This window comes from Plectrocnemia conspersa, unplaced genomic scaffold (assembly GCF_051122295.1).
Source record: "Plectrocnemia conspersa isolate PC_06_02 unplaced genomic scaffold, ASM5112229v1 ptg000004l, whole genome shotgun sequence".
Taxonomy (NCBI): Eukaryota; Metazoa; Arthropoda; class Insecta; order Trichoptera; family Polycentropodidae; genus Plectrocnemia; species Plectrocnemia conspersa.
In genome coordinates this window covers 2305576-2333553 of record NW_028277168.1, presented here as the reverse complement: position 1 = coordinate 2333553, position 27978 = coordinate 2305576, and the positions used below count along the sequence as shown (strand labels likewise).

At 32.3% G+C, this 27978-nt stretch overlaps 2 protein-coding genes across 4 annotated transcripts in view; both read right to left on the bottom strand.

Annotated features, from left to right (window-relative positions):
- Positions 1-3012: 3012 nt before the first annotated feature.
- On the bottom strand, positions 3013-17306 carry LOC148235613 (uncharacterized). Of its 2 annotated transcripts, none has more exons than XM_088184019.1 (19): positions 17148-17306; positions 13110-13763; positions 12539-12861; positions 12349-12462; positions 12083-12276; positions 11878-12014; positions 11648-11816; positions 11463-11572; positions 10382-11260; positions 10159-10322; positions 9971-10096; positions 8313-8461; positions 7187-8245; positions 6783-6948; positions 6568-6706; positions 6023-6186; positions 4865-5955; positions 4585-4794; positions 3013-3229 (listed from the first exon to the last, which is right to left on the bottom strand). In XM_088184019.1, the coding sequence occupies exons 1-18, from the start codon at positions 17203-17205 to the stop codon at positions 4596-4598; spliced, it is 5895 nt and encodes a 1964-aa protein (XP_088040145.1). In that variant the 5' UTR covers positions 17206-17306; the 3' UTR covers positions 3013-3229; positions 4585-4595. The 2 variants fall into 2 exon arrangements, with proteins under 2 accessions (XP_088040145.1, XP_088040146.1); XM_088184020.1 differs by having other exon boundaries at positions 12089-12276.
- Positions 17307-22234: 4928 nt separating this feature from the next.
- The window catches only part of LOC148235612 (uncharacterized), a 79905-nt gene continuing 74161 nt past the window's right edge, over positions 22235-27978 (bottom strand). Inside the window, exons 7-8 of one of the 2 annotated variants that reach the window (XM_088184391.1) lie at positions 24152-24497; positions 22235-22964 (exon numbers count right to left, since the gene is read on the bottom strand). In XM_088184391.1, coding sequence (XP_088040517.1) covers positions 22929-22964; positions 24152-24497 — 382 coding nt within the window. In that variant the 3' untranslated portion in view covers positions 22235-22928. The remainder of the gene's footprint in view (positions 22965-24151; positions 24498-27978) is intronic. The other variant, XM_088184392.1, reaches the window with a different exon arrangement.

Sequence of the window (27978 nt, the reverse complement as noted above, 5' to 3'; positions counted from 1 at the left end):
CGCGATAACGATTCGTCAAACAGGGACGCGCGCAGTCATTGCGAAAACAATTTGGACCAGTAGGAGAGTTTTAGATGATTCTTTAGAATTTTGTACACTGCTCTTACAAACGTACGATTATAATATACTACGTTATGTTACAATTACATATGAGAGGAAAAATGAATCGCAGTATAAAAAGCTACATACCGGTTATGTTTTTATTTAGATAAAAGTACATAATATCTACGAAACAAAGCACAACCATTTATATATAGCCACGTTTCGCCTAATAACATTAATATTTTTGAAGAAAAGTTAAAATTAATGGATTTTTTAAAAAAGGATATTCAATCCAGTCTTGAGCCTTTTTAATTTAGAAAATATTGGTGTTTATTAGTAGAATGTTACCCAAAAAAACGCGTCTTTGGTATAAATTTATCAATTTGACTAAGAGACGGCTTGGAGATTTACTTGATACTAAAAATAATCAGTTCCCGAATTTTATAATTTATGAAAACAATGAAAATATCCCACTGCCTAGTTTCATTGACATTTTTTGAATATAGATATTACTTTTTGTGAAGCACAAGTTTATAAAATAATAATAATAATGAAAAGGCTCTCAAATTCTCCATCCGTCTCAATCAACTAATTTACTCTGCGCATGGATTTTATCGACAATTAAAGGAAAATATTGTGTGATACCACAATACGTCAATGTCACATTTTATCCGTCTAATGAATGTCACATTTTATTTTAAACTTTTAGATTAGATATTACAGTATTATATATGTATATATATAAAAAAAATCATTCAAAAGACGCGATAACCTAAAAAAGAACCCTGAGAATTTCGTCGTCTAAAAACGAATTTACCTACATTATCAAAATTAATATAATTTTGACACAAATACCGAAATGTATTCCATATTTTTATTTAAATCAACCATCACTATGAAAGCTGCGTATAAAAATATCTAAGTTACAATTAAACATTGAATAATGTATATAATATATATTCACAAATGAGCGTACAGTAATTGACGTCCGAAAATACTGGAAAATAACCGTTTTTTAATGCTATATATTAATGTATATATAAATATATGTATATCAAATCATATTAACGAAAAATAATTATTATTACATTTATATATCATTGAGCAAAACTTTGAAACGATCTAAATAAAATAATTACAAAAATGGATGCGTGATATAAAAATATATGAAGCTGGTAATTAAAAATAAGATGGAGGAAAAAAATAACAAAGGGCATGCGAGTGATTTTAAAGTAACTGCATATATAAATCATTCGAAAATCACAATTATGCTTCGTAACAATCGCTCATAGCATAAACTAGGGCAGTTCGAAAAGCTCTCAGAATCTGATATAAAGTAGTGCTAATTCATTCTAGCGTCGACGAACGTTTTGGAAGACATCGACTTTTAAAACTTAATTTCATGCAATTTTGATTGACGATCAATGTGAAGTTCTCCAATCAACATTTCAGTTGATAGAATATCATCTGTAAAGTTAATAGAAAAGCATATCCGATTCAGAGATTTTTTCAAGAAGCCCTCTTATATTAAATCACCGTTAAAGTTCAATTGTCACTTTTGACATCCATCGAATAGGCCAGATTTAGATCCACGTGACTACAATAACCTTACACAGCAACCTAATATGTTATATATATATATACACATATATAAATAATACACATAAAATAAAAGTAAAAATAATTGTTCCACATTGCTTACACGATTATAAATCCTAACAATTTCATTATTAAATAAATTTGGTTGTCTAATCACAATATTTCACATAATAAATATTTGAACTAAATTTATAATAATATAAATTCTAATTACACATTATCATTATCATAGTATATAATATTTATTCTTCATCATATCAACAAACAAAATATTACAAATTGGGAATGAGTATAGAGCGCATGAACGCATTAAGACCGTTATTTGAAAACTTAACGATGAAAATAAATATTATTGCCAAATATATAAATACATCATCAATTACGAATACACACCATTAAAGCAGTCGTTTTGTTGCGCCTCTTTATCCACTAATCACTAATCGGAAATTCAACACTGTCTTGTATATATTGCCAAAAAACAAAGTTTTCAAACTTCCAGTCTTAATCCTGATGCACAGCGAAACAATGATTTGATCAGTCAATGTTTCACAGTACATATTCATCAGTGATATAATTAAAAAAACTACATATATAAATATATATTTAATATACATAAATAAATCATAACTATATGAGGGGTTTCAAAGTGCAGAAAAGTACAAAGGTTTATATTGCAAAATATACACGAATAATTTAATAAAATTTGTTCTCATGCATTATACACTTTTTAATTTCAATTATTGTACAAATAATAATTGATTTTATTTATTATAAAAATAATAATATAAATACTACGGTTTTAACTTTTATTCCCCTCATACAATACGACACCTAAGTATTTTAGCAATCGTGTATTTATTTAATATATACGTATTATCATATAAACATCTGTACAAATAATGTAATACTGATTTGAAGCAAAGTATTCCTGATTGTAAAAAATTATCATTTTACAATTATTTAATTTTATTATATTTTTAATATATGTATACGTTTAATCGTAATAGTTTCTAATAATTATACATTCATCATATATATATATATATATATATATTATATACTATACATCGTAATTCATCGATAACTACTCTCGATTCCCGTCAACGGTTCATCGAATACACAAAAATAAACAAACAAACATGAACTGCAATGAAGTTAGTATAAACGGCTTGGTTTATTAATTGGCACCTTTCGATACATTCGCGTATCGTTGTTCACTATATAATAATCATTAACATGCGATCGATCTAATCTCTCTTACGTCTCGAACTCGTTTACTGGCTAAATTATACACATAACCACAATAATTTTGACTAGTTAACGAAATCATCATCTGGTACAATGTAAAAAAAAATAATAAAAACGATATACCTAACTTATTTGAACTTGCGTTACTGACACTCGTGCATGACTTGCCCGGTTGAAACGAAACGTTAATCCTTTAGTTTGTAACTGTCGATTCACGTCACTGTTTCGTAAATGCGGATAATTGTACGATTAGTATGTTGAAAAATCAAGAGGTCAATTCGGATGGCGTTCGCTGCGTAGATCGCTCTCGCGAATGTGCGTGATATTTTTGATACAACGGCTGAAAAATAAAAAGGAATTTTATTAAAAAAGTATATAGCAGATTGGATCGCTGCGGTACTCCAGAATGAGCGAAATGCTCATGCCATAGCTCACATATATACGGCGGCTTTTACCATCAGTATGTGAGCTATTTAACTTTCTAAGAAGTAGTTCATGACAAACTTATTTGACAAAGTTTTTTTGTAATTCGGTAGAATTTTGTCACCGCCTCCAAAAGCTACAGGATGTTAGTGATTGAAGAACGATGCAGACGAAACATGTGTTGTTGGTTTACTAGCGCTTAATTGTGGATGTATATGTGAAAAATATCAAACTTGAAAATAGATTTAATGATTTTCGGAACAATCGTCAATACTTGGGCGTCACAGTCAACACAACCTGCAAATTTTCAAATGCAATGCATAGATTTGCAATCATATAAGCAATTGCAGGAAAAAATTGGTTGTGACCCCCCTATATCATAGAGATTGGGACTTCGTTATAGGAATACTACGTTATAGGGGGGACTAGACAAAATTTGAGATTAGGTTTTTTCAACTGTATTTTGTGAATTTAACGAAATCAGCAATCAAAGTTTTTTCGTTGTATTTAGTTTGTAAACAAGAGGCCATAGGTAAGTGGACGGAAATGCCAATTGATATTTTACATGATAAGTTGACGATGAAAAAGGTGTCTGCCCGATGGGTGTCGCGATTTCTTACGGTGAGCAATAAGCGGATGCGACTGTCACCGTCGATGAGACCTGAATTCATCATCATACACCAGAAACCAAGCAATAAGCAAAACAATGAATGAATCTTCTCCAAAAAGGCAAAGACGATCCCATCGGCCAGAAAAGTTATGATACATCTTTTTGTCAAAACAAGTGTTAAAAAAACATCAAATGTACATATAACTTTTCATTGAATAAAATAGAAATGAGACCTTATATAAAAAAAACTAATGAAACAAAGTGTAATTTTACATATTAATCTTTTGCGATATATACATATATTAAAAGTTCTGCAAAAATAGTTTAATTAAAAAGGGTGTCGAGAATGGGTTGCATATAAATTATCGATCTATTCAACTTATAAATATAGAAATCCTTAGATGGATGAGAAAATGAAGCTGCAATTCAAGGAAGAATATTATCCATCATCATCTAATAGAGATAATTGAATTTCCCCGTAGTAAAAAAAATACGATCTTAATCATCAGTCATCAAAAGGTAGCATTGCTCTTAAAGATGAGTTAAACGTTGAAAAATCAAAAAAACATTTTCATCCAATATGGAGAACCTTCATTCCTTAGCAATCAGCCATCGAAGAAGGCTCTCAAAAATATGTCATGATAAAAATGAACAGATATTACCTATAATTGTTTTAAGTTGGATTCGATGAAGATAACGGCGGATGTTCATAAGCTGCCAGGGCTTCGTACAAAGCCCTCAAGTCGGCTGGACGGCGCCACGCACCGGCCCGACGACCGTGATGCAGTTTGGCCAACGAGTACACGTCTCGAGACTTTTGCCTCAACACTCCGCCGAGGGTACATAAAGCGGTAGCTCTTGCACCGCCCAATCTGAAAAGATCAACACATTTCAATAATATGTTACTTATTTATAAAGAATACGATCAACGCAATAACTCACTTATCGACGACGACCACTGGACTGTTCTTGGCCTCATCCTGACACTTTGCCATATACTCCGGCAATGAAAACACACCCTTATAAGCCTTCAGTCTTTGATCAATCACATAGTCCAGATCCTTCGCTTCCATCTCGTACTCGTCCTCCTGAGATTCGTCGTCAGTGTCCGAGTTCTCGTCATAATCTAAATCAGCCAACCACTTAGGACATTCGATCAGCTTAATCTTTAATTCGTAATCGTCTTGCAACGAGCACATTGTGATATGTGTCGTTGTGATGACGCAATCCAGACCGATGTCTTCGGTGCCTTCGCGTAGCTGGCACATGTGAATCAGTGGTATCATCACAAATTTGGATTCAAAGTTCGTTTGCTCTTCTTTTTGATGCGATCTAAAATCGTGATTATCGTCTATCTTGACCGAGTTTCTAGCTCCGAAGTCAAACTTGATCGGAGACTTGAGAATGGGACTGCTAAGCTTAAAGCTTCTCAGCGACAGTTTCGAGGGACTCTTTTGCGACTTTTTAGAATCGTCGCTAGAATTGAAAGGATCACCATTTGCCGAACATTTAGGACTCAATTTACTAGTTTCCGATATGTTATTGCACATCGTCGTGTCGATTTGAAGCTCTGATTTATCGAACATGTATCCTTCTGGTTTCGATTCTGAATTAAGTTTTTTGAGCTCTTCCGATTCCTCCGATTCAAAATTGGATTCGTCCGACTTTGGAATGAGTTTCTCTTCGTCTTGCTTGTCATTAGAGAATTGCCTTCTATAAAAGCTGTTGTCTAGCTTTTCTTCGTTCATACAGTGATCGTCCTGATTCTCAACTTGAGACACGGGACTCGCTCTTTGGGAATCTTTGCATACGGTTAAATTGAAAGTTTTGTTTGAAGATGTCGATGATGGACTATTTAAGGGCGTATCTAAACTGCTGTCGTCGTCCATTAGTTTATGGAGATTCTTCTTATTGCCGATGTCGCACAGAGCTATTCTTTTAGCGACGTGTTTCACTTCGGAGATGTAACGAATGTTATAATTGTATGTAGTGATTTCAGGATTTTTCTCAGTGGGCCAAAATAGTTTACATTCCTGAAAAATAAACATGATTTTATTTATAAAATAAATATAAAAAATATATATTAATTTGAATATTTACAGAATCTTCCGTATGATCAGTGAGAACGACAACGATTTGACAGGTGTGATCCCAGAGCAGTCGATATAAGTCAGTGACGGTGTGAGTCAACGGATGTTGAGTTACAACGTATTCCCGGAGGGAACGATGACCCTGAAGCCACGTGGCGTTTATATAATCAGTGCCTGTAACAAATACAATAATTAATATTAATCAATCAATGAGATTTTTGACAAAAACCATTAGAATTCTGCAAAACAATGGTTTGGTTTTTGCATTTTAGAACACCTAGAATTGCACACACACACTCGCAAAAGTCACCAATTAACAGTTTTATTCATAAGCTTCGACACTTCTAAAAAAATGCAGTATCATTTGAACTATCCTTTATAATTATCAGAAGACCATACCTTAAAACTTTAATTTTCACAAAAGGCAAGATTGGAAGTGGAGCTAAATATGAACACGATTGGCTATCAATTTGCTTTATCTCCCATTCGTCTAAGCACCCGCAAAGAATATCAATGCTGAAATCTCTAAATCTAGATTAAAATTTTCCTCCATACCTTCTATTCCAGGTTTTGGGATGAGGTGAACTCGGCCACTTTCTATGGGCAAGACAGCTCTTTGACGGTTTTTCGTAATATTGACTTGTTTGCAAGCACTCATCGTGTGAAATTTGCTCGGTTCAAATGAAGTTATCATCTGTAATTAAACAAGATATTATTTTATAAACACATAACTCGCATCAACGAGGGAAAGTATTTCTTAAAATACATACCTTGAATTGCTGTTCTAATAGATTTTTGGGTTTAACGTTTCCAAAATCTTTCTTCTGACATGCAAACTGGTGACTTCCGGCAAAACAATCCATTGGTAGACCGCTCAATGTATCTGGTCTTTGAATTGAATTGCTCAATAATTCATAATTATCGTCATATTTTATTCTGAAAGTAAATAATAAAGTTGTCAATTATAAGAATAATTTGATTTTGAAGAGGTCTCTACATAATATGCTATAAGAAAGCAAATTAGTAATATCCGTAACTAAAATAATGACATTCAAGAAGTGACACAATGGTTTCGCGTATAAAATATCGCACGGAAGACATACTTTCGCTTTACAAGACAGGTAGTAATTAGTTATGAATTTAAATAAGACTCAATTAAATTAGCAATTCTCACCTATAATTCTTCTTTTTGTTGTATTCCGGATCTTGATTCGATAACCCCGGCGAATTGCTATCCTTATCCCTAAAATTGGCCATGTTTAAGTTATTCGTATCGGAGCTGATGCTGCTAGTAATAGTGTTACTATTTTCTCCAGTCGTCGATATTGCAGCCACCTTTTCGGCGCTCTTATTACCGTTACCATTCAAACCGTTCGAATTATTTTCGTTCAGCGACAACTCAATATCTTCGTTGGATATAGACGAAGCCTTGGACTCGTTATTGCAGTTTCCGTTCACTTTTTCGAAACTGTTGGACTGGTTCTCAGATTTGGGGGCATTGTTCGAGCCAGTTGATACAGTCTCACCGTTCTTCTTCTTATACACATTATCTTCTTCGAAATCGATGATTTTCTGGTCGTCTTTCACATCGTCTAATATCAACTCTGGACTGATATCTTCGAGTTCGACTTTGTTATTATCATCGGGTTCGCAGTTGCTGTTTGAGGAATTATCGGTGTCTTTCTCTCCGTTCAAGAGATGATTCTTATCACTTTTGGATTCGTTGTCGGACTGCTTCAACTTTGCTTTTTGCAGGGAAATGCTAACAATATCGTTACGGCACTCTTCTAGACTTTTATCGTTACTGTAACGAACATCGTCCACATTGCTCCACATGGCAAAATCGCACTCTTCGCTGTTGTTGATGTTAATTTTGTCGTTGCAAGGTCTCGGTACGGCTAATATAGTAGGAGGTTTTTCTTTCAAAGGAGCGCCGTATAAGCCGCATTTAATATTCAACATAGAATCGTGAATGTATCCTTCAGGGTAAGGAGTCAAGAGTTTCTTTAAATATTCTTTAGCATTCTCCGTTGATACTTCCGTATTACCGGATTGAATGGCTTCGAGGAGTGCATCGTGAATGAATACGTATTGCTCTTCAGTTTGCACTAAGAAGTTTCTTTGTGTACGCACATGACAGAGAAAGCCGAAGACGTTTAACGAGCCGGTGAGTTTCAAGTGATTCAGCATTGCATCGAGAACGATATACGTTCCTGTTCGGCCAACTCCAGCGCTGAAATTGATTGAGATGATAAAATCATGTTTTTAACGGCAAGATCGAAGTAAATCTGTATAAATACCTGCAATGCACGAGTACTGCTCCGGCTTGTGGTGGAGCTGCTTTTCGGGCGGCTTCTCTGAACCGAAGCACAGCTATAGGATGTTCGGGAGTGCCATGATCAGGCCATACGGTGTAATGATATTGTAAAACAGGTCTCGATGTGTTTAACTGTAAATTTAATAGTAAAAAATTGTCATCACTGCAAATTACTCCAATCTTTAATTATGATCACTCGCTGTCGGTCCCTCACTATTGTGAGGTACCGCAGCTAGTGACTGTGTGTAAACACCGGACCCTCAACTTTTTGGGTTTTAAATTTTATTTTTGATTCGTTCTGATTGTTTTGATTGTATTTTTAGTGTTTTTGTTGATATCAAATATTTTAACTATTTTGTGGCTATTCTGAATTATAGACAAGGGAATCATATCGTAATTTTAGGGAGAATAAAAATATCTATGATTTATATTCCCTCGTGTACAGGTATCCGAGAAATAGTTTTTAGACATTTTCTATTAATAATGAGTAAAAGTTGCCAACCTACACGTACATTAAGGTAATTTGATTTGTTTAAATTGCATTTATAGACTATAAGTAGGAATATTGTGTTCAATGTTTTACTTTTGTATATAGTTCTTATCGTTTATAATTATTTTTCAAAAGCAATATACGACGACTGTAGAACAATTATGAGACTCCGGAATGAAAAGTGATTATTATTCCTCTCGAGCAAATATAATAAGAATGTTATCAGCTAAAAATCACATACATTGCAATTATTAATACGAAAATACCATTAACTTTAAATTCAAACACACGTACATAGTACATTTTCATAGTTAAAATATATAAAAGTTATATATGATTATAAGTATAAGTAGTAATATTGTGCACAGCTTATAATTTTATATGTACAGAGTTATTATTGCTTATAATTATTTTTCAGAAGCAACGAGAGAACGACTTGACGACTTATTTAGTGATTCATAAGAATTTCATTATTTACAATAAGGAAAATTGAGTTAATTATACCAATTTAGGTTTGTCAATGGACAATTCAAGTATATAAGTTGTTTTTGGTCGTAATTCTAATATTTATCTTATGCTAATATATGATATCTACTAACTAAAGTCAAATGCGCATTATTTTTATAAACAACTGTCGTGTTACTGCCGGCCATCTTGTTTTATATTTAAATGCTGAATTTTCATTGGTCGACAGTTAAAGCTTCCAATCAAAAACAAAACAATTCAATGCCTTTGGCTCGAAATTTAATTGAGGAAACTCAATATTAATTTTAATTAATTAAAATTAAATATTTTTGTTTTGTTTACGTGTATTATAAACCGTTCATACAAAGCAATATGATTAACAGAATACTAATTTGAACGTAGAGCATTTCAATTTTGAAGCGAGAGTCCGGAAGTGGCTTAGAACAATAATATTTAAGGTTGGTAGCCCCAATATGATGCTGAGGAATTTGGATCATTTAGATTAAGGCAGTCAACAGTCCTGATTGTCACATTGAAAAGCAAAAATGATCATAATCCCATTGATTTCAGGCATTTTTTCGTTTCAAGTGGCTTCAATTAATTCACTGTGACAATAAATAAGTTACAGAGCTGCTCAATGTAACAGGAATTGATTAGTTTTACTATAAAATAATTCTAATCTATACCTTTGTATTTTTGATTTGGAACGTTCTCACTGTGTACGTAGCCATCACGTCCTCCTGTAGCGTAGACACTTGGAATGCACCATAAGTTTCGGTGCCGTCTTTTGGCCAGTACATGTCGCATTTTCTCTGTGAATATAATTTTCAATTACAAATCTGATATCAATTCAATATATATTAATTCAACTTACCCGTCCCCTCTCAACGAGATTTGTAATCATCACTATTACAACTACTTTATGATCCCACACCATCCGCCAAAAAGCCGGTAAAGTCCCGGGCGTTGGACCCTGGGTTCCGATATACCTTCGCCTATCCAACAACCACGAAGAATTAACTCTATATTCTTCTCCATCTGTACAAATACATATAAATTTAAAATGTATCCTGTCATATTAATTAAAGAAAACTAACCTATTTTGACAAATAGATTGTCGAGATCGTCCAAAGTCTCTTCAACTGGTTCTTTAGTATTTCCGTTTATTTCGTTCAACTTCTCCATGTTGTTGACCTTTTTCACTTCCTTATCGTCGACGATTCCTGAGAATTCGATGTTTAAGAACGCGCCCTCGATCTTCGGAGCGTTATTCAGTGGACTGTTGTCGATCGTTGCGACAACTACTGAAGAATTTTTACTATGGCCTCTACTGTTGCCTTTCTTATCGATCACAATGTCTTTAGTGTCTGCCGACGTCGATCTTTTCTTATTCTTCAGCTCTTTGATGCTCTTTTCGCTCTTAACGTCGTCCTGTTTGTCTTCTTTCCGGTCTAAATTGATAGATAAACGGCAAGTGCTCGCGAGAATCTCAGAATTTGGCGACAATATCCGCCTCTCGTCTTTCTTCTCGAGATCTAAAGATAGCTTGCCTTTCATGGTGCATCTAGCGTCATCTTGGCCGTTGAAGTTGCTCAACAAATTTTTGGTATCGCTATTGCTTTCAACTTCGTTGATTGTCGGCTTGGGACAGACGAAGTTGTGAGCTCTCTGCGACTCGTCGACGGTGATCCATAAATCAGACGGCGGATGCACAGGAGCCGGTGCGTCGGCCGCTTCAAGTTTCTTTTTCTGGGCAACCTTGCGCTTATTATTTTCTTCGATTATAAATTTAGACAGTTCAGGATCTAGCTCGGCGACCATGCCGTCGATAAAATTAGCGTTGACGTAATCGCAGTGCGGGGGAGAGTCATCATTTTGGGATCCGGATAATTTTGATGTGCATGATTTTCGATGTTCGCGTCCAGGATCACAGGAACAGGAAGACGAAGGTAACAAGCAAACGCGAGAATGATCATCTGAAAAGAAATAAGGTCTAAAAATAAATGGCATTGTCTCGTGCATTGAATAGTATCGTTACACATATCTTTTGTCGATATTTGCAAGTGACCACAAGGGTTTCGTTTATAAAGGGTCACCCGGAAAACATATTTTTGCTAAATGTTATTTTTAAAAGGCCCTCAAATAGACATATTTAATTCAATAAATAAAATATCTTACATGCAGTGATGTTGAGGTAACGATTCTTATGCTTATTATCTGGATGTTGACTATGATGCGACGTATGCGCCAGCATGGCTGATTTTGATTGAATCAATTCATATTCTTTTCTGCAATGCATTTATAAATATATTAATATAACTACTTTAAAATAGATTTAAAGAAAAATTATCAGTGATTGTTACCCAAAACCAATATCGCCATCGGCGTGCAAAGCCGCCGTGTGAGGTAGAAACTTATCGGCGGGAACAGGCGGATGAAGAGGATCGCACAGATGCTCCCTGCTGTTCACCAAATTGGCACCGTTGCTCTCAATGGGGTCCCAAAATATCACCGCATGCGTAGGACTAGTAACTAATCATACAAAAATAAATATAGTAACTGAATCATTCATTAATTACAGATAAAAACTTACTGTTTTTCTTGATGCAATTCAGCTGCCCCTCAGCCTTTCCGGTCAAACCGGCTTCTCCACAACCATCGCTCCCGCCTACGGTGCCTCCTTCGTCCAAGAACAGATACGACATCGGAAAGCACTTCTTGAATACGGACCTACAATTAAAATAATCTAATTAATATCTATTTCATGGTGACTATGATAGCATTAACGAATAACTGACACTAACGAGCAACCCCAATAGTACAATCCCAAAATTGCACACAACACTATTATGATTAGAATGAGGAAGATGGTCACGTATCCAAGAATAGGATTGCCGCTTTGGATTATTTCATCGTCGGAACCCAGCTCGGCGCCTTGTCCTATGTTAATGCCGAACGGAGGAGCAGCTACACAATCGGGAGTCATCACAACCTAAAATGACACAATTAGTAATAAATATCTAATCCAAGGGTACATTAAACGACTCCATATTATCAATCTTACTTGATAAGCATCCGTCGGTGTACCGTTGATGTACAAACCCTTGGTTGCAATAGACAAAGTAGAAGCGTGTATCGTCACTTCGTAAATAGACATATTGTCGAAAATAGTGACAAGCTAAAACATAAATAGCAATAATTTCAATTACTCCAGTTTTATTAATGTTTATAACGATAACGAGTCAAACACTGACAGAATTTGTTGCGAGTTCCAGTTCCTCTGACGTTGTATTCACAGAGTAGTCTTCTTTACTCTTGGAGTTTAGCAATCGCAGAGTGATTGTGTATAGATCGAGTCCTTTTGTGAACATCTCTGGCCTGCCCCATTGGATGTAGAGAGCGCCCGGTGGCTGATTGCATGTCACATTTTTCATTATGGGCTGGGATGGAGGCATCACATCGGTCAGTCCCACTATGCGAAACGACGGAGGACCGAGGTTTGAGGGACGAGGTGGTTCGATGTCGTGGACGGAGGCGTAAAAAGCTCGGACCCAAATCCGGTAATAAGTGTATGGCTCTGAAAGTAAAAAAATAAGAATATTCTTAGTTATCTTCAAAACCTTGTGCAACTTTATATAATCTCTATAGGCAGAAGATAATCAAGAATTCTATCAATCAGTTCAATATTTCATTTAAGTTCATCAATCAAGTAGTTAGTAGATGTCGTTACGTAATGTAAAGTAGTTATAAATATGGCATGAATTTACTTGAAAGATAATAAATTTTAAATACTGGTAGACGAAAATATAATAAGAATTCACTTACTTAATTCTTTCAGTGTATATTTCACTCCTTTAATGCCGTCTTTTCCTTCGTGATGCTTCAGCTCTACCTTATGCACCAAAGACTTGTTCTCCGGCCGTTTGTGAATCATCTCTCCCTTCCAGTGATTGATCGATTCGCCAGAAGCACCCTCTTCGTGAAACAGCATATAAATCAAAACCATCTCCGGAGACTCCGTCGTGGTCACCACTGTAGTTTCGACGAATGCGTTTTCATTCTTTTTGGAAGTGGGTCTTTCCGACGACGGATCGGCTAGGATCTTCGACATGTCAGGATTATCGGAAACTGCATCTCTCCTTCGTTTCTTTCTGTGGAAGAATCTTCCACGCCCAGTACGCCTCGATTCGCCATCGTCTTCATCGTCCCGGCGGAAATCTTGATTATCTAGTTCAGACTCATGGAAGGTGTTGCCGCCGACATATTTGTCGGCAAACGACAGTGCAAAGTTTGTGTTTTCGTGGTCGTCAAGCGGGACTAGAGAGAGCGGACTGAGCGGCAAGTGTGAGAACGAAACCTCGGCATGTTTTTCAGGGCTGACAAATTGATTGGGAGTGCTGTTCAATGGCTTCAGCCACGTGAGGTGTATCTCAGTAGATGTGATCTTCTTAATGCTAAGATTGAGTGGAGCGGATGGAACTGAAACCAAGAAGCAATTTATTAATAGCAAATAATGAAGTTGAGGAAATAAATAAGGATTTGATTGGATATCGAAGGCATGAGTTACATTATGAACTAATCTTAAGTGTTTTCCAAAATTTTGACACTAATATTTAATATCACAAACGGCGATGGCATGATTATATTGCTTGGGATGTAGATCTTTGACTTCTGAGAAGGCATAATTATTTTTTGTGCAAAAACAACTATTACTTCTCAGAAATCAAAAATTCACGTCAAACGCAATAAAATCGTGCCAGCGCTATCGCAGTGGGAACACTCGGTAACGAGTGTTCCTACTGCAACGGCGTCATTTTCTCTATCTTTTTCTACAATAATTCTCTACGTGTTATCATTTTTTTGTATCTGATTCGAAAAATATATTTTTTCACCTATAAACTGTTTCAGGGATCAAAGTAGACGAGTCGTTCATAGCAATGTCTGAAGAATACGGAGGTTGAGAAAGGACTTTGCAAGATAATCCATTGATTTTTTCTATTGTCTTCCTAGATACATTAGGACAAGCGCTGTCTTGTTGTAAAATTACCCATATTTATTTTATAGGGGAAGGTATTTTTTATGGTCTGAGTCGTTTTTTAAACAAATTAGCTGAGCACACTATGTCTGTCGTAATTGTCTGCCGATAACTCATAATGAATTATGGCCTTCATATCCCACCAAATGCATAACATTATCTTATTGGGTTGTAATCCTGTTCTTGCCTTTTATGTTGCGTTCTAAAGTAAAGGATCCACTTCGCATCTTCAGTAACAATTTTACTCAAAATTAAATCTTTCTGTTCTAGAATCATGAATTATTGACATATCAATATTCGATGCGCGAGATTTTCTTCCCATATCCTGAAAATTAACACCTTTTCCAACTATTTAAATGTCTGTGAGTTGATATAAGTGACACATTGAGCTTTTGTGTTAGTTTTTGTATCGGTAATCTTGGACCTGGTTTTATGACAGTCCTAATATCCTCACTAACAACCCCTAAGGGCTAGATATTCAATGTCTAAATTCCGAGAACGAAATTTTTAGAACCACATTAGACATTTTCTAAATTTAATAGCATCCCTGCGCATTGTTTTTAACTGCTATTGCCACATTATGACCGAGTTGAAACTCATAAAGCATAATATAGCTTAACTGAGATTATTTTATCTCCACTGCCATTGTTGATTTAGTGTTGAAAATATCGAAATAAAAAATATCCCAGTACTCAACAGCATCATTGATACGACAATAAAAGTTATACATTTTTTCAAATGTAAGAAAATATATGGAGATATACATTAATCAAATCATATCTGAGTATATCTCCTATCATAATTTCATTATGCATAGCATTGTAATAAAAAATGTGAAACGATCATATAATAAGATTATAACTGATTAGTTTACATAATTGTGGTTCGGTTAAATTTAGTATTGGTTTTTAATAACATATATATTATTTACATTATTAATAATTTAGCCAATCATATTTTTATGAAGCTCCAGAAATATTTCCAATACATTAACATAACATTAGGAAAATTATTTCAAAATAATTTTCGATATTTTGGAATGCTTCCATTTGGCACACAATCTCAAATCTTATGAAATGTGGACATTTAGTGATTTCGAATTGAGATTGCCTCAATGAAATCAGAAATGCTGGCTAATTAAATTAAAAGCCATAAATTAGACTAGATTTATATAATAATGTAAAGAAATATTGTTACAGGAAAAAAAATATTTGCAATGATTATAATTACGGTTTGTCGGTTTTAAAATTTATATAAATATTTATAAAAAAATCTTCACTTTAATTAGCCACAATGCTAACATTTTCACCACAATTGACTAAATGTTATCTATAAAACATTTATATATAAAACTAACTCTTCATGACATGATAACATAAAATTATTGCTACAGATCCTCGAAAAGGCGAATGAGTGCAACGTATTTGTTAAAATTTGTTGATTTTAACGTGGCTTAAGAAGAAAAAAGTTACATGCAAACTCTTCTCAAATTAACAATAAATACCGGATCTATAATAGATAATAAAATAACTCTTAGATAATAATACTTTCAACGGACTAAGACAATGCTCTCACATATGCCTGTTCTTAAATATTGCTTTGAAAAGGACATCCGGGGATCTAAAATATTTAAATGGTTGGGAAAAGTGTTAATTTTCAGGATATGGGAGGAAAATCTCACGCAGCGAATCCCAATTTGCCAATAATTCATGGAACAGAAAGATTTATTTTTGAGTCTAATTGTTACTGAAGATGAGAAGTGGATAATTTACTTCAACACGCGACGTAAAATAGTGGTTGGATGCCTATCAACCCCCAATTCAACACCCCAATAAAATAATGTTATGCATTTGGTGGGATATGAAGGGCATAATTCATTATGAGTTATTGGATTATAGACAGACAATTACGACCGACAAGTAATGTACTCAGCTAATTTGTTTAAAAGCAGCTCAGACTATAAAAAAAGACCTTTTATAAACTAAGTAGGATTCGTTCTCATGTATCCAAGAAGACGATAGAAAAAATCAATAGATTTTCTTGGGAACTCCTTTCCCACCCTCCGTATTCTTCAGACATTGCTCCTAACGACTATAATTTATTTAGATCTCTGAAACCGTTTTTAGGTAGAAAATAATATTTTACAAAAACTGATATAAAAAACAACATTAAAGAATTTATTGCTTCCAAAATACATTATTTTTCAACACATTTATGGAGCAACCTAATGTATGATTTGTATTAGGAGTCTGATGTCACAAAGTATATAACAATGGTCAGAACTAAAATTAAAATAGCATATTGTAAGAAAAAAATATAGGACGATTAGAATAATAGATTTTATTTTTACAAAATTTGATTAATATGTGGAGAATAATTATAGAAAAAGATTTATGGAACAACATGATATGTATTTAAAAATATTAATAAAAATTAAAAGATCCATTAGCGCAGATAGTCGAGATTTCATGTTCAATTTTATTGCCAGAATTAAAGAATAATGATAGATTAATCATTTAAATTTGTATGTAAAATACGCAAAGACGACACAAGGTAAGAGGAAAATAAGGGTGTTTTCAGTACAGAAAGGAGAAAGATTTGACACATACAGTTACAACAAAAACACATATTAAAACATCAGGTAATGCACAGTCGTCTACGAGGAGCTGATAGTCCCGAAGTTGACATTGAGCGCAAATAACGCGAGTCGGAACAGACAATAAAGGGCAATTATTGTAAAATTGATGTTTGCGAGTATGTGTGTGTGTGCGTGTGTGTGGGGGGCAGGGGCAGAGGCAGAGGCAGAGGCGAAGGCAGAGGTGTATTACCAAGAGCCGCGGCCCGCCAGAGTAGCGCGAGTGCCCCGAGTAGCGCCGCCGGCACCATCGCCCCGCGCACCCCCGCGTCGCACGCGCCGCCGCCGCCGCAGCCTCCGCAGCCGCCGCTCCTGTCAATAAACAAGCCCGGCTGCCATCGCCCGACGGGATGCCACACGGCAAAATGTGCAGCCTCGCCCCGGGGTTGCCAGCGCGATGCCGATCGAAAGATTGATTAACGATTTTCAAAAAATATTTTTTACAATTTAAAAATAACAACAATCGGAATATTTTTATAAAATTCGTATAACGCTTAAAAAATATTTATGTATTTTTAATATACATAATGAAAAAGATAAGAAGCAATTTATTTTATTCATAAAAATAGCTAATCACTACAATTGATATTCATTGTCTCATGTCTGATACACTTATGCCAGTGTTTTCTTTAAAAAAACGTTGTAATTTTAATGTTTTCTGAATCAGCGGGAATATAAAATTTAATAGGCTTACAGAAATTAAATCAGAAAGAATTGTATTAGATTTTTCGACGTACACGAGCATAAAATTAGGAAATTCAGTAATACAAATTTTGCAAAATAGTAAAATAAATATGAGTACTTGTACTGACACATATAATGTCTATGTCCGAATTGCGAAGTGCTGTAACTCAAATTCGTTACCTAATTATAATGTAATGTGTATATGAATATATTATATATTAAATAATTTATATAATTAACAGGTTCATTAACAGAAACATTCCCTATTTACAATTAAAAAGATTAACGCATACTATAAAAATGGGCCAGTTTGACTCGCGATAAAAACGTTTTAACCATCGAAGAATAAATGAGTTTGTTTAATTATAATGAGACATCACGGGAGACCACTTAACGCATTAAAGTACGCACTATAAATCATAAATGATTAAATATTTATCGCATTAAACATAGATAATGCGGGTAGCCGTTTTCAATCTACTTTATCGTACAACAACAATTTATTTTAAAGAAATTCGCTATCTTTCTCTAATTGGTCGTTATCACAAAAACCACCATAGAGGGGGTCATGAATATAAATATTGGGACTACGGAAACTAGAAATTACTCAAACATTTCGTCTGATTACTTTTCCTTACAAAGTAAAAAACCACCGTTTCTGTCTTCTCTTCCATTGCTCCAGCTCGACGACCGAAATCTAGAGCGATTTACTCCAGAGACGCCTGCAGCACATGAACGCATCCACGGACAAACTGTTTCAATAGGTGCGCAACAAGCAATTTATCCATGTCTTAATCAAATAAATACCCCAGAGCTTATAGCCCGGACATAATATGTTGTGTTTTTGTCTGTACATAATTAAATTAAAATATAATCGAGACACGATAAAACATTTTATTCCATTAAAATTTTACATTACTCTAATGTCTTAACGTTGCTTTCTGAAAGAGGTTCTACACCATAATCGTTTTCTATTTAAAAAAGTACACTACTATGTATGTATCATATTTTCTATATTTGTAATTCACCTTTTTTATGTTCAAATTTACCAATTTCAATTTTAAAATGCTCCTCCACCCTTTACTATTTTATGCATATGCTAATGTCAAAAATAAGCAATGTAAAAAATAAGCAAAAATAAGTGTGAGTTAGCACGTTATCGTGGTGAAAAAGTCAAGATTATATCGTAATAATCTTCAGGTCATCAATTGATACTATTTCGATCTCAAAATTATTAATTTTGTCGGAGAATGGGAGGAGAACATAAATTCTTTCACCCCTTGATAGCCAAAATAATCTTTCTTTTTTGTAATATTAATTCTAGCAAAACATAATATTTTACTTGAAAGGTGTTTATTAATATGAAAATATTTCCAAAAATCATTTGAACGGTCAGAGTAATTTTGTAGGTTTCGCTACCTGCTTCTAGGGAGCGGCACTCGACTTGAGTTGACTTTTGCTGACAACAAATTAGGCGTAGAAGGCAACGAAAAAATCCTTGAGTACAGTAAGAAGTTTTATAAAAAAGCTTGCATATCTTTGTGTCATTATTTAGAAATGAAATATTATGGAGTTCATAGTACTTTTGAAAGAGTACTATTAACATATTATTAGCGTTAATTGACTAAAAATCTGTTACATATCATTCCACATGTATGTTTTCTCATCATTATTGCTAATATATATTTTAATAGAGTTCTGTTTAGATTTAATCAATGGAGCTTTACTTTTATAAACATTATTTTCACATTTGATTTATACAAAGGTAATTGATTGATTCACCTCAATGCCACTTCAAAGTGCTCCGAAAATAGAAGTAAACCATTAGACGCTCATATTGTATTGACATGACATAGTAGAATTTCTTTCGTGTAATATACTGATGTGTATGTTGGGTTTGTGAGTTGTTATATGCGATGTAAGTCAATAACATGGGATATTTGTTCAAGTTAACTATGAATAGAAAAGCTTGCTTTCCATTTCAGTTTATTTTGATAAATTTCAATCTACAATAAAATATTATACAATCATGATGTATTCACTTTAAAATGGCGTTAATTTATTCGACATTAATTTTATCTATTATCTTAAAGTACAAGTTTTTTTATTAATAGTTTTCAATGGATATATGTATGTTTGCATTCTTCGCAAAATACACACGTACATATATCCATTTACATGTGTTGCTTCTCGACGAAATCAAAGAAAACGAATGAGTCAATTCGTAAAATTATGAAAATAAATTGACATCCATAATTAACACACATATTATTTTATATGTATATACACACACACATATATATATATATATATATATATATATATATATATATATATATATATATATATATATATATATATATATATATATATATATATATATATATATATATATATATATATATATATATATATATATATATATATATATATAAATATATATATATATTTATATAAATATATATATATATATATATATATATATATATATATATAAATATATATATATTTATACATATATAATACATTAATACGATACATAGTTATGATACAAGTAGTGTTTTTTATTGTCTTTGTAATTGAATACATAATTTCAGTGTTTTCGCAGCGTTTCGTTATATAAATATGTAAGTTTTTCAGGGTCAGCTTCGGATAGAGTTAGGGAAGAGACAAACATAAAGGGCGCTACGGGACCATAGCACGTTAGTAAGCCTTATTGTTTTTGTTTTGCTAACCATTTATAAAAATATTCAACAAAGACCTCACCGACCCTGGCAACGTATTCATATTCATATTACAATCAATTCTTAATTTATTATTGTATGAGATAACAACCATCAAGCCTCTGCAATCGAATGTATGTGTGCCATTTTATAGATTAGGACAATAGAGTCGGAGATGGCCTAGAGAGATGTAAAGTCTATGCCTTTTCAAAATTCAGAATGTTTCGGCATACAAATGGACGGGTCGCAGAATTAGCACGTCAGCTAAACAATTTAATAAAAGAACTGCTATAATTAGATTTGTTCGATTTCGATTATTATGAGAAAATTGGGGCTAGAATGTGGCTATGTGCAGCTCCAGGCCATCTCCGGTTAATGTCGATATCAATGTATTAAGACTGCAAATGTTACCCATTAATAATTACGTCTCCGAAATAAAACTTTTAAGAATATTTAAAGCCAAGTCATGTAGTCTATGTTTTTCATATCATAATTAAAATATATAATAAATATGAATTCTATAAGCTGATCTTATATAGAAATAAGATTTATGGTACATTATAATTATTAAAGCATTTATTAAAGTATAAATGTTCCATTGTACTAAGCAATTCGACGACTTTTATATTATATATATTATTGTCAAGTGCAATCCTGCTGCTACGTCGAACGAATCGTACAACAATGAAACATTGATACAACCGTCACGAAGGCTGTTATTTTGTAAATTCCTATAAAATATAATTAATCTGTACGATACGATCGTACGGAATATTACAGTTGTGTGTACTAAATATATAAAAATTAACCACTAAACATAGAAGATATAGAAAACATTCAAATTTGGAAAAAATTGACGAAGATCTTTAAAGCTGACGATGCCCATTTTTAAAAACAAAACAGATAGTATCAGATCCCTTTAGAATAACACTTTTAAGTATATTTATATCGTATTACTGTAGTAATTCTTTTTTATATTATTGTCTTTGTATTCGGCTGCGTATCCAATCATACGAGGCCTATATATCATATATAATATTTAAGATTTTTTAGGCTACAACGATGCCATTTTTCATACATATTGCATATTATATTTAATATATTAATTAAAAATTATATCAAAAATTATTTTATAGTATAATATATAAGCAGAAATATATTATATGTATACATATATAAACAAACATTAATACAATGGAATAGATGAATTAGGGCTCTGGTATATTCATCCACACCATAATGTATATTATTTAAAATAGCGATAAATAAACAAATATATATATATATATGTATATATATATATATATATATATATATTATATATATATATATATATATATATATATATATATATATATATATATATATATATATATATATATATATATATATATATATATATATATATATATATATATATATATATATTATTTTTTATTTAAAAAATACATATATGTATATATAGTTTTTTAATAATATTTATTGTCTATGTTTACACATAAAAATACATCTCTTTACATTTAATATATGTATACAATAAAATGTTTGACAATCAGATTAGTCAAAACGATTCTATATTTATTTAAGATTTAGCTGCACTTGGAAACAGTGGGCTTTTATATTAATAAAATACATAATCAGAAGCAAAAGTAATATTATGATATGAAAAAATAATTCATACATGTTTTTCTTTTGATTCTTTCAGTCGACCGTCATTTATTGTCATCGATATACATATATAAATATATATACATATACATTAAGCATTGCATATATAGTAAAATAGTAATTAACAAATATATAATTGTATTAACAAAGTTGCCTACGTTAATAAGTTAATATTAAAATAAATATCAATATACATATGTATATATTTTTTTTTGATATTATTGTCAAATAGCTTCAGTTGATTTTTTATATAATATTTTTATAATACATAAAAGTTTTGTAAAGTTTATTGTCATATTATTAAGAATTTAGCTTTAACACGAATAAGAACATTTCAACGATATGTGTTATAGTAAAAATTATATCCCAAGAACTAAAATGATATGACATTCATGATAACACTGTTACTTGATATGCTCGTAAAGAAGTTCATTGAAAAGTGTTGATATATAGTAAATATGTATATTTATAGATATGATTATATTAAAAACACTTTACTTTTGCCTTTTAAAAAATACTTTATAAAAAGAATTCATATTGGAAAGCATGTTTACGTTAAAGCTTGCACTTCTTCGCACGCCTTTGGCCGTACGTCGAATCGACAAGTATATTTCACCAATCCAGTTAACTTTTTTTCATGCGCCATGTCCAACATACCTCCACAGGTAGAAGCCCGTTTAATACTATCACAGTCTTTTGAGATACAATGCGTAGCGGTAAATACATAGTTTTTGCTGGAGCATCCCCCTTTTTTAATACCGTAAATGTTATGGACCGAAAAAATATATATAGTATATTACTTTATGTGAATCTGTTTAATATTTGTTGTATCTTTCTTAATAAACGCAGTGTTTATCATGCACTTCTTGCTCCTGTCTCTTCTCGCTTGTGAAGTACGTCTAGTTGAACATGATACCGTGGCTGTTGTCAGATCTCTGAAATTAAATGAAAAAGATGTTTTATAATATTACTAATAAAAGTCTGATCTTTTAAATTCCATGCACTAGGATTAATCACAAGGATCATAAATATATTAATATAGGAAAATTTATTAATTAAACATACTTAAACCCTTGATTTGTTTATATCATTACTATAGAGGTTTAAATCAACGTTACATATATGTTATATTGTAATATTATAAGAACAAATATATTGTAACAGTAAAAAATAAGTATTTTAAAGTTATACATATCGAATTATAACTATAAAATGTATTTTTTTAGTTCAAGATTTATATTTAATACATATAAAGCCGCTTTACTTGTTTTAAATAATTATTTATTTATTAGGGAATCGTCTAGTTCATAGATGTCTCTAAAAATATTTATAATAATCAAAATATATTCCTAACGGGAAAAAATACAGCATGTAGCCTGTTAAATTATATTTGTATGGTAATTGTCTAATGATTTATAATATTAATATCACGAACAATTCTTCTTGATTAATTATCAAAAATCTAAATTAGGCTTTTATGATTTAGTCGAAAATGGTAATTAAAGATAAATAGCTAAAAATGGTGCTAGGTCTTTGTATTTTTTATTTTTATTTAAGGCTGTATTGTATATTTTTGTTTTACTTAAGCATAAAATTTTAATGGACAACTGGTTTTATATATTATTAAAAAAATTATATTTTCTAATATTTTTTTTCCACACAATTTATTATTATTGTTTATATAGTGTAGGCGATTCAATGTAATTCCATGTTAAACCTCTAGAAGTAGAAGTCATAATTGACTTTCGAAAACTTAAGTAAAGGATGTTACGAGGTCCTTTCAAAAGCGTAACCATATATAGTAACTGTAGTTGTTAATTAGCAAAAACCACTAGTTGTTACTCTCCACTGTTGTGTGCATGTGCGCCTCTTAGCAAATTAGCGTTCGCGTTTATGAATTTATTATGTGGAATGCAAATAAATATAAAAATATTTTATAATTATCAAATTTGGTAACTAAACCCATGCGTTTCTTCACCACTATATAAAACACTAACGAGCTTTAAAGTCGATTATTTACAAATATGCATTTGTTGTTTTTTTTTTTTTGTATAATTTTAATAACTTAATGTTGTATTTGCAGCTACAACGAATATCCTTGACTTGTACTCAAAACGCATACCTGTATGGCATGATCGTCGATCAAATTCTTTATCAGGTCCGTGTTCATGTTGAACGCAAACGGATTGAAGTAGTCTTCGTTGGCCAGCAGTGGCGGAAGAAGGTACTCCGGCTGAGAGTGCTTCCCACCGAATAGAAGAGCGGAGGAACGTCGAGTCGGTGGCGCCAAAACATTAGGATACGTGATGATACTGTCGGAGGAGCCGTGGCGCTGGCTGTTGTCTCCGGAGTACCTGGTCGTGTGGTAATACGTTGGGTCGTCAGCCATGTTGTACTCATCCTGTGGAGCACCCAATGGGGCCCTCACGTATTCGCGGTGCTTGTGGCCGTGGTAGTCTTCGCGGAATCTGTAAAAAGCATGAAAGATTTTTATTTTCTGAATTTAAAAAACGAATCAAACCGCTGCTAGGCTTTCGGTGAGAACAGTTGCTAGAAATGCTGAGCACATTGTGAGTAACATCAATAGCCAATGTAACAAAGCAAATGAAATCAAAATTCGGCCACCCATCCAAGTATCGACCAGGCCCAATGCTGCTTAACTTCACAGCTTATTTATTTTTATGCACATATTATTATATATAATAATTTTACGTCACACTAAAAATATAATATTGCGCATTCTAATATTTTTTATTGAACATGGAAATATTTATTTAATGTTAATTTTAAATTAAACACTTACATACGTTGTAAAAAAAAACATTATTTTTTTGTTTGCTTATTTTTATTAAAAAATATATTTTATATTTACTAATAATTATTTTGCAAAATTATTTATGTTTGAAATGTTTTTTTTTAAATTTTTTTACATATAATTAAAAATATAATTTCGATTTTTTATGTATCCTCTAGGTTTACAATGTTCTATTAAAGTTTTTTTAATATGGTAACTTCAGTTTACGTTAAGTGAAAATTTTTAATACTTTTATAAATACTGAACAGTGAGAGTCATTTATAAATTATTTTGTGTGTACTGTAACTGAAGTGATACAGTGATAGTGCATACATAGGCTAGTTAATGAATGCATTATCTGGTTGATATATTGTATAAAACTTTTATATATAATGGCCATCATGATGTACTGGGGAAAACTTGTCAAATTGTGATGCTCAGATTTGAAATAAAAAATATAAATTGTACCCGTGGAATTAACAAGGTGCACGTATATATTAAATTATATATAAATAGCTTTCTCTGAAATTCCATATGCATTAAAGCACCACCCACAGTACACGAGGAAAGGGTTATGTCAGCCAAAGAAGCGTGAACATTATCAACGAAGTGCCAAACGAGAGCTTAGAGTCTGGTTGCTGATATGACTTAATTTACCTTTTCTTTCAATTTTAACATAATAATCCTAATATGACACGCACAGCGTAAATTGTGTGACTTTATCCGCTTTAGTGAAACATTTTTCACGCGAAAACGCCGAGATTAATCATTGCATTCAAGTAAAATTCAGCTGAAAGGAATTTAAATTCGCCGCTCAGCAAAATGCCAAAGAGCAAACTCGGCGATTCATGCGATTGCGCCATATTATTCGTAAACGACAATAGATTTGCGATTGCCGCTCCGTCGCTGAAAGGTTGAAATATTTTCTCGCCTGGGCGCACAAAAAGCCTTCCGGCGAATTGTCTCCTCCGTCACACCCGTGTGACATACAATAAGGCGACACTACTTTCATTCCGAGATATTCCGCCAAGTTTACGTCGGATGCTACAATTCAGCTGACGGCTAATGGCCGACCCCTTTAATTAAAACGGAATGTCATGAATAAACGAACAAGCATCAGCCAACACACCCCTTGCTACTAGCAGAGTCACCAGGCTTTGCCTGGGGCCGACTAGAATGCACCTAAGTTTAAAACTTGATTTTAATAAAACATTAAATAATTCGGTCGGACCCACCACCGGGGCTCCGCCTTCATGTGATACGCGTTCCGCGTGATGGAATTGATCATCTTTATTGCCTCATTGCAAACTTTGGCGATGTGCATATACATTTTTATCCTTGCTCGAACGTCACCCTCACTAAAAAATTGACTCATTATTGTGTTTTAGTCACAGTGTCAGAAAAATAGAGCACGACTCTTTATATATTCAATATGGACTCAAGTCTATCATAATCAATGGAAAATAATGAAACTCAAAAATTTTTAAAAATATGTTGCAATGTTTACGAAACGCTCATCAATTCTTGCTGCTGATGGTAAAAACGAGTATATCCAAAATTTGCAAGAAATTAAATTATGCATCATTTAGAAAAATTAGAAAATCAGTTCTGCCACTAACTTAATTAAAAACGATCAGTGACGATATTAAATATTCTCAATTTTTTTATCAATGATATAAATTGTAAGCCAAAAAACACATTAAAGTGTAGGTAGTCCCATAGGCTACATGTCACAATAATTATAATGTATTATAATAGTCGGTGACATATTAGATAACCTTTAGTACATAAAGAACCTTTGTTATATTTGTCGATGAGCGTTCTAAGAAAGCAATGAATGATTTGGATCAGGTATTATTAAATAATAAGGCGATTAAGCTATAAATACGCACGTATTACTCGAGTGCTATATCCGTGTGCCTCTCAAAATCTAATTATTGATATTTTAATTATCTATTTCGGTAAAATTCTTAATATATTACAGATATTTATGTATTGTAATTAATTTATGAAATGTAATTCATCTACTAATTAATTAAAATATAGATTAATAAATTCAAGAAGTCTTTTTGGTTGTATGATTTAATTTATTTTATTTAACTTTCGAGTTGTTTTATTCTACAAGTACAAAAACAAGACTTTTAAATGATGTATCACACTATTTTATCATGTATATTTGTATTTGTGAGATACATTCCCTTTCGCTCGCTCGCGTGTTAAGTGACGAGAATGAGTGAGAGATAAAGGTGTGCGGTACGCATGTAACGCATGCCCTTATATCGCACTCACTCTCGTCACTTAGCACGCGAGCGAGCGAAAGGGAATGTATCTCATCGACCGCGCATGGTGTTTAGTTAAATTTGTATTTCATAAAAAAAGCTTTTTAAATTTTTTTGCCGCAGAGATAATTTAAAATTACAAGCTACTTAGCACTGTGCTATCATATTTTTTATATTTATTTTTATTCTGTGACTGTGCTATTTTTCTTCATATAAAAAAGCTTTCCAATACTTTGACAAAATGAAGAAAAAAAATATTTTAATACCACTTTTATGATAGATTAGGCTTAAATATGTTTCACTGTAAATTTACATTTTTGCCACAAAGATATAATTATTCAATTTTGATGTAAAAGTTTAAGTTAATTTAATTGCGCTATTATTCTTTTTATATATTTTTTGAAGTTTTGACAAAATATACAAAAAAAATATTTAATATTATTTTTTATATAAATTAAGTTGTTAAATCATTATAGTAAAAAAATATGATCTAGTTTAAGCCTCATTGCACACGATTGCAAAAAGTAATTAGATCATTATACATTATATAATAAAAAGTAGCATAACTTTAATTTTGAGAATTTATCATAAATGATTTTGTTTAATCAAAACTTTAGCATAAGACGTTTCATAGAATTTGTCATAAAAATTATTGTATCATATCTACATTGTAATAAAGAATAAATTGTATCATTACGTATAAATAAATATTATAATATTGTTGATTGTGAGAGTAAATACACAATTACACACATATTCTGGAGGCAGTATTAATTAAAATTTCCAACATCTTATCTTCAAAGCTAAAACAGTAATTTAGTCAAACATTTCGTTATTAATATTAAGGTATATTTATTTCTTATTTCATCAATGCAT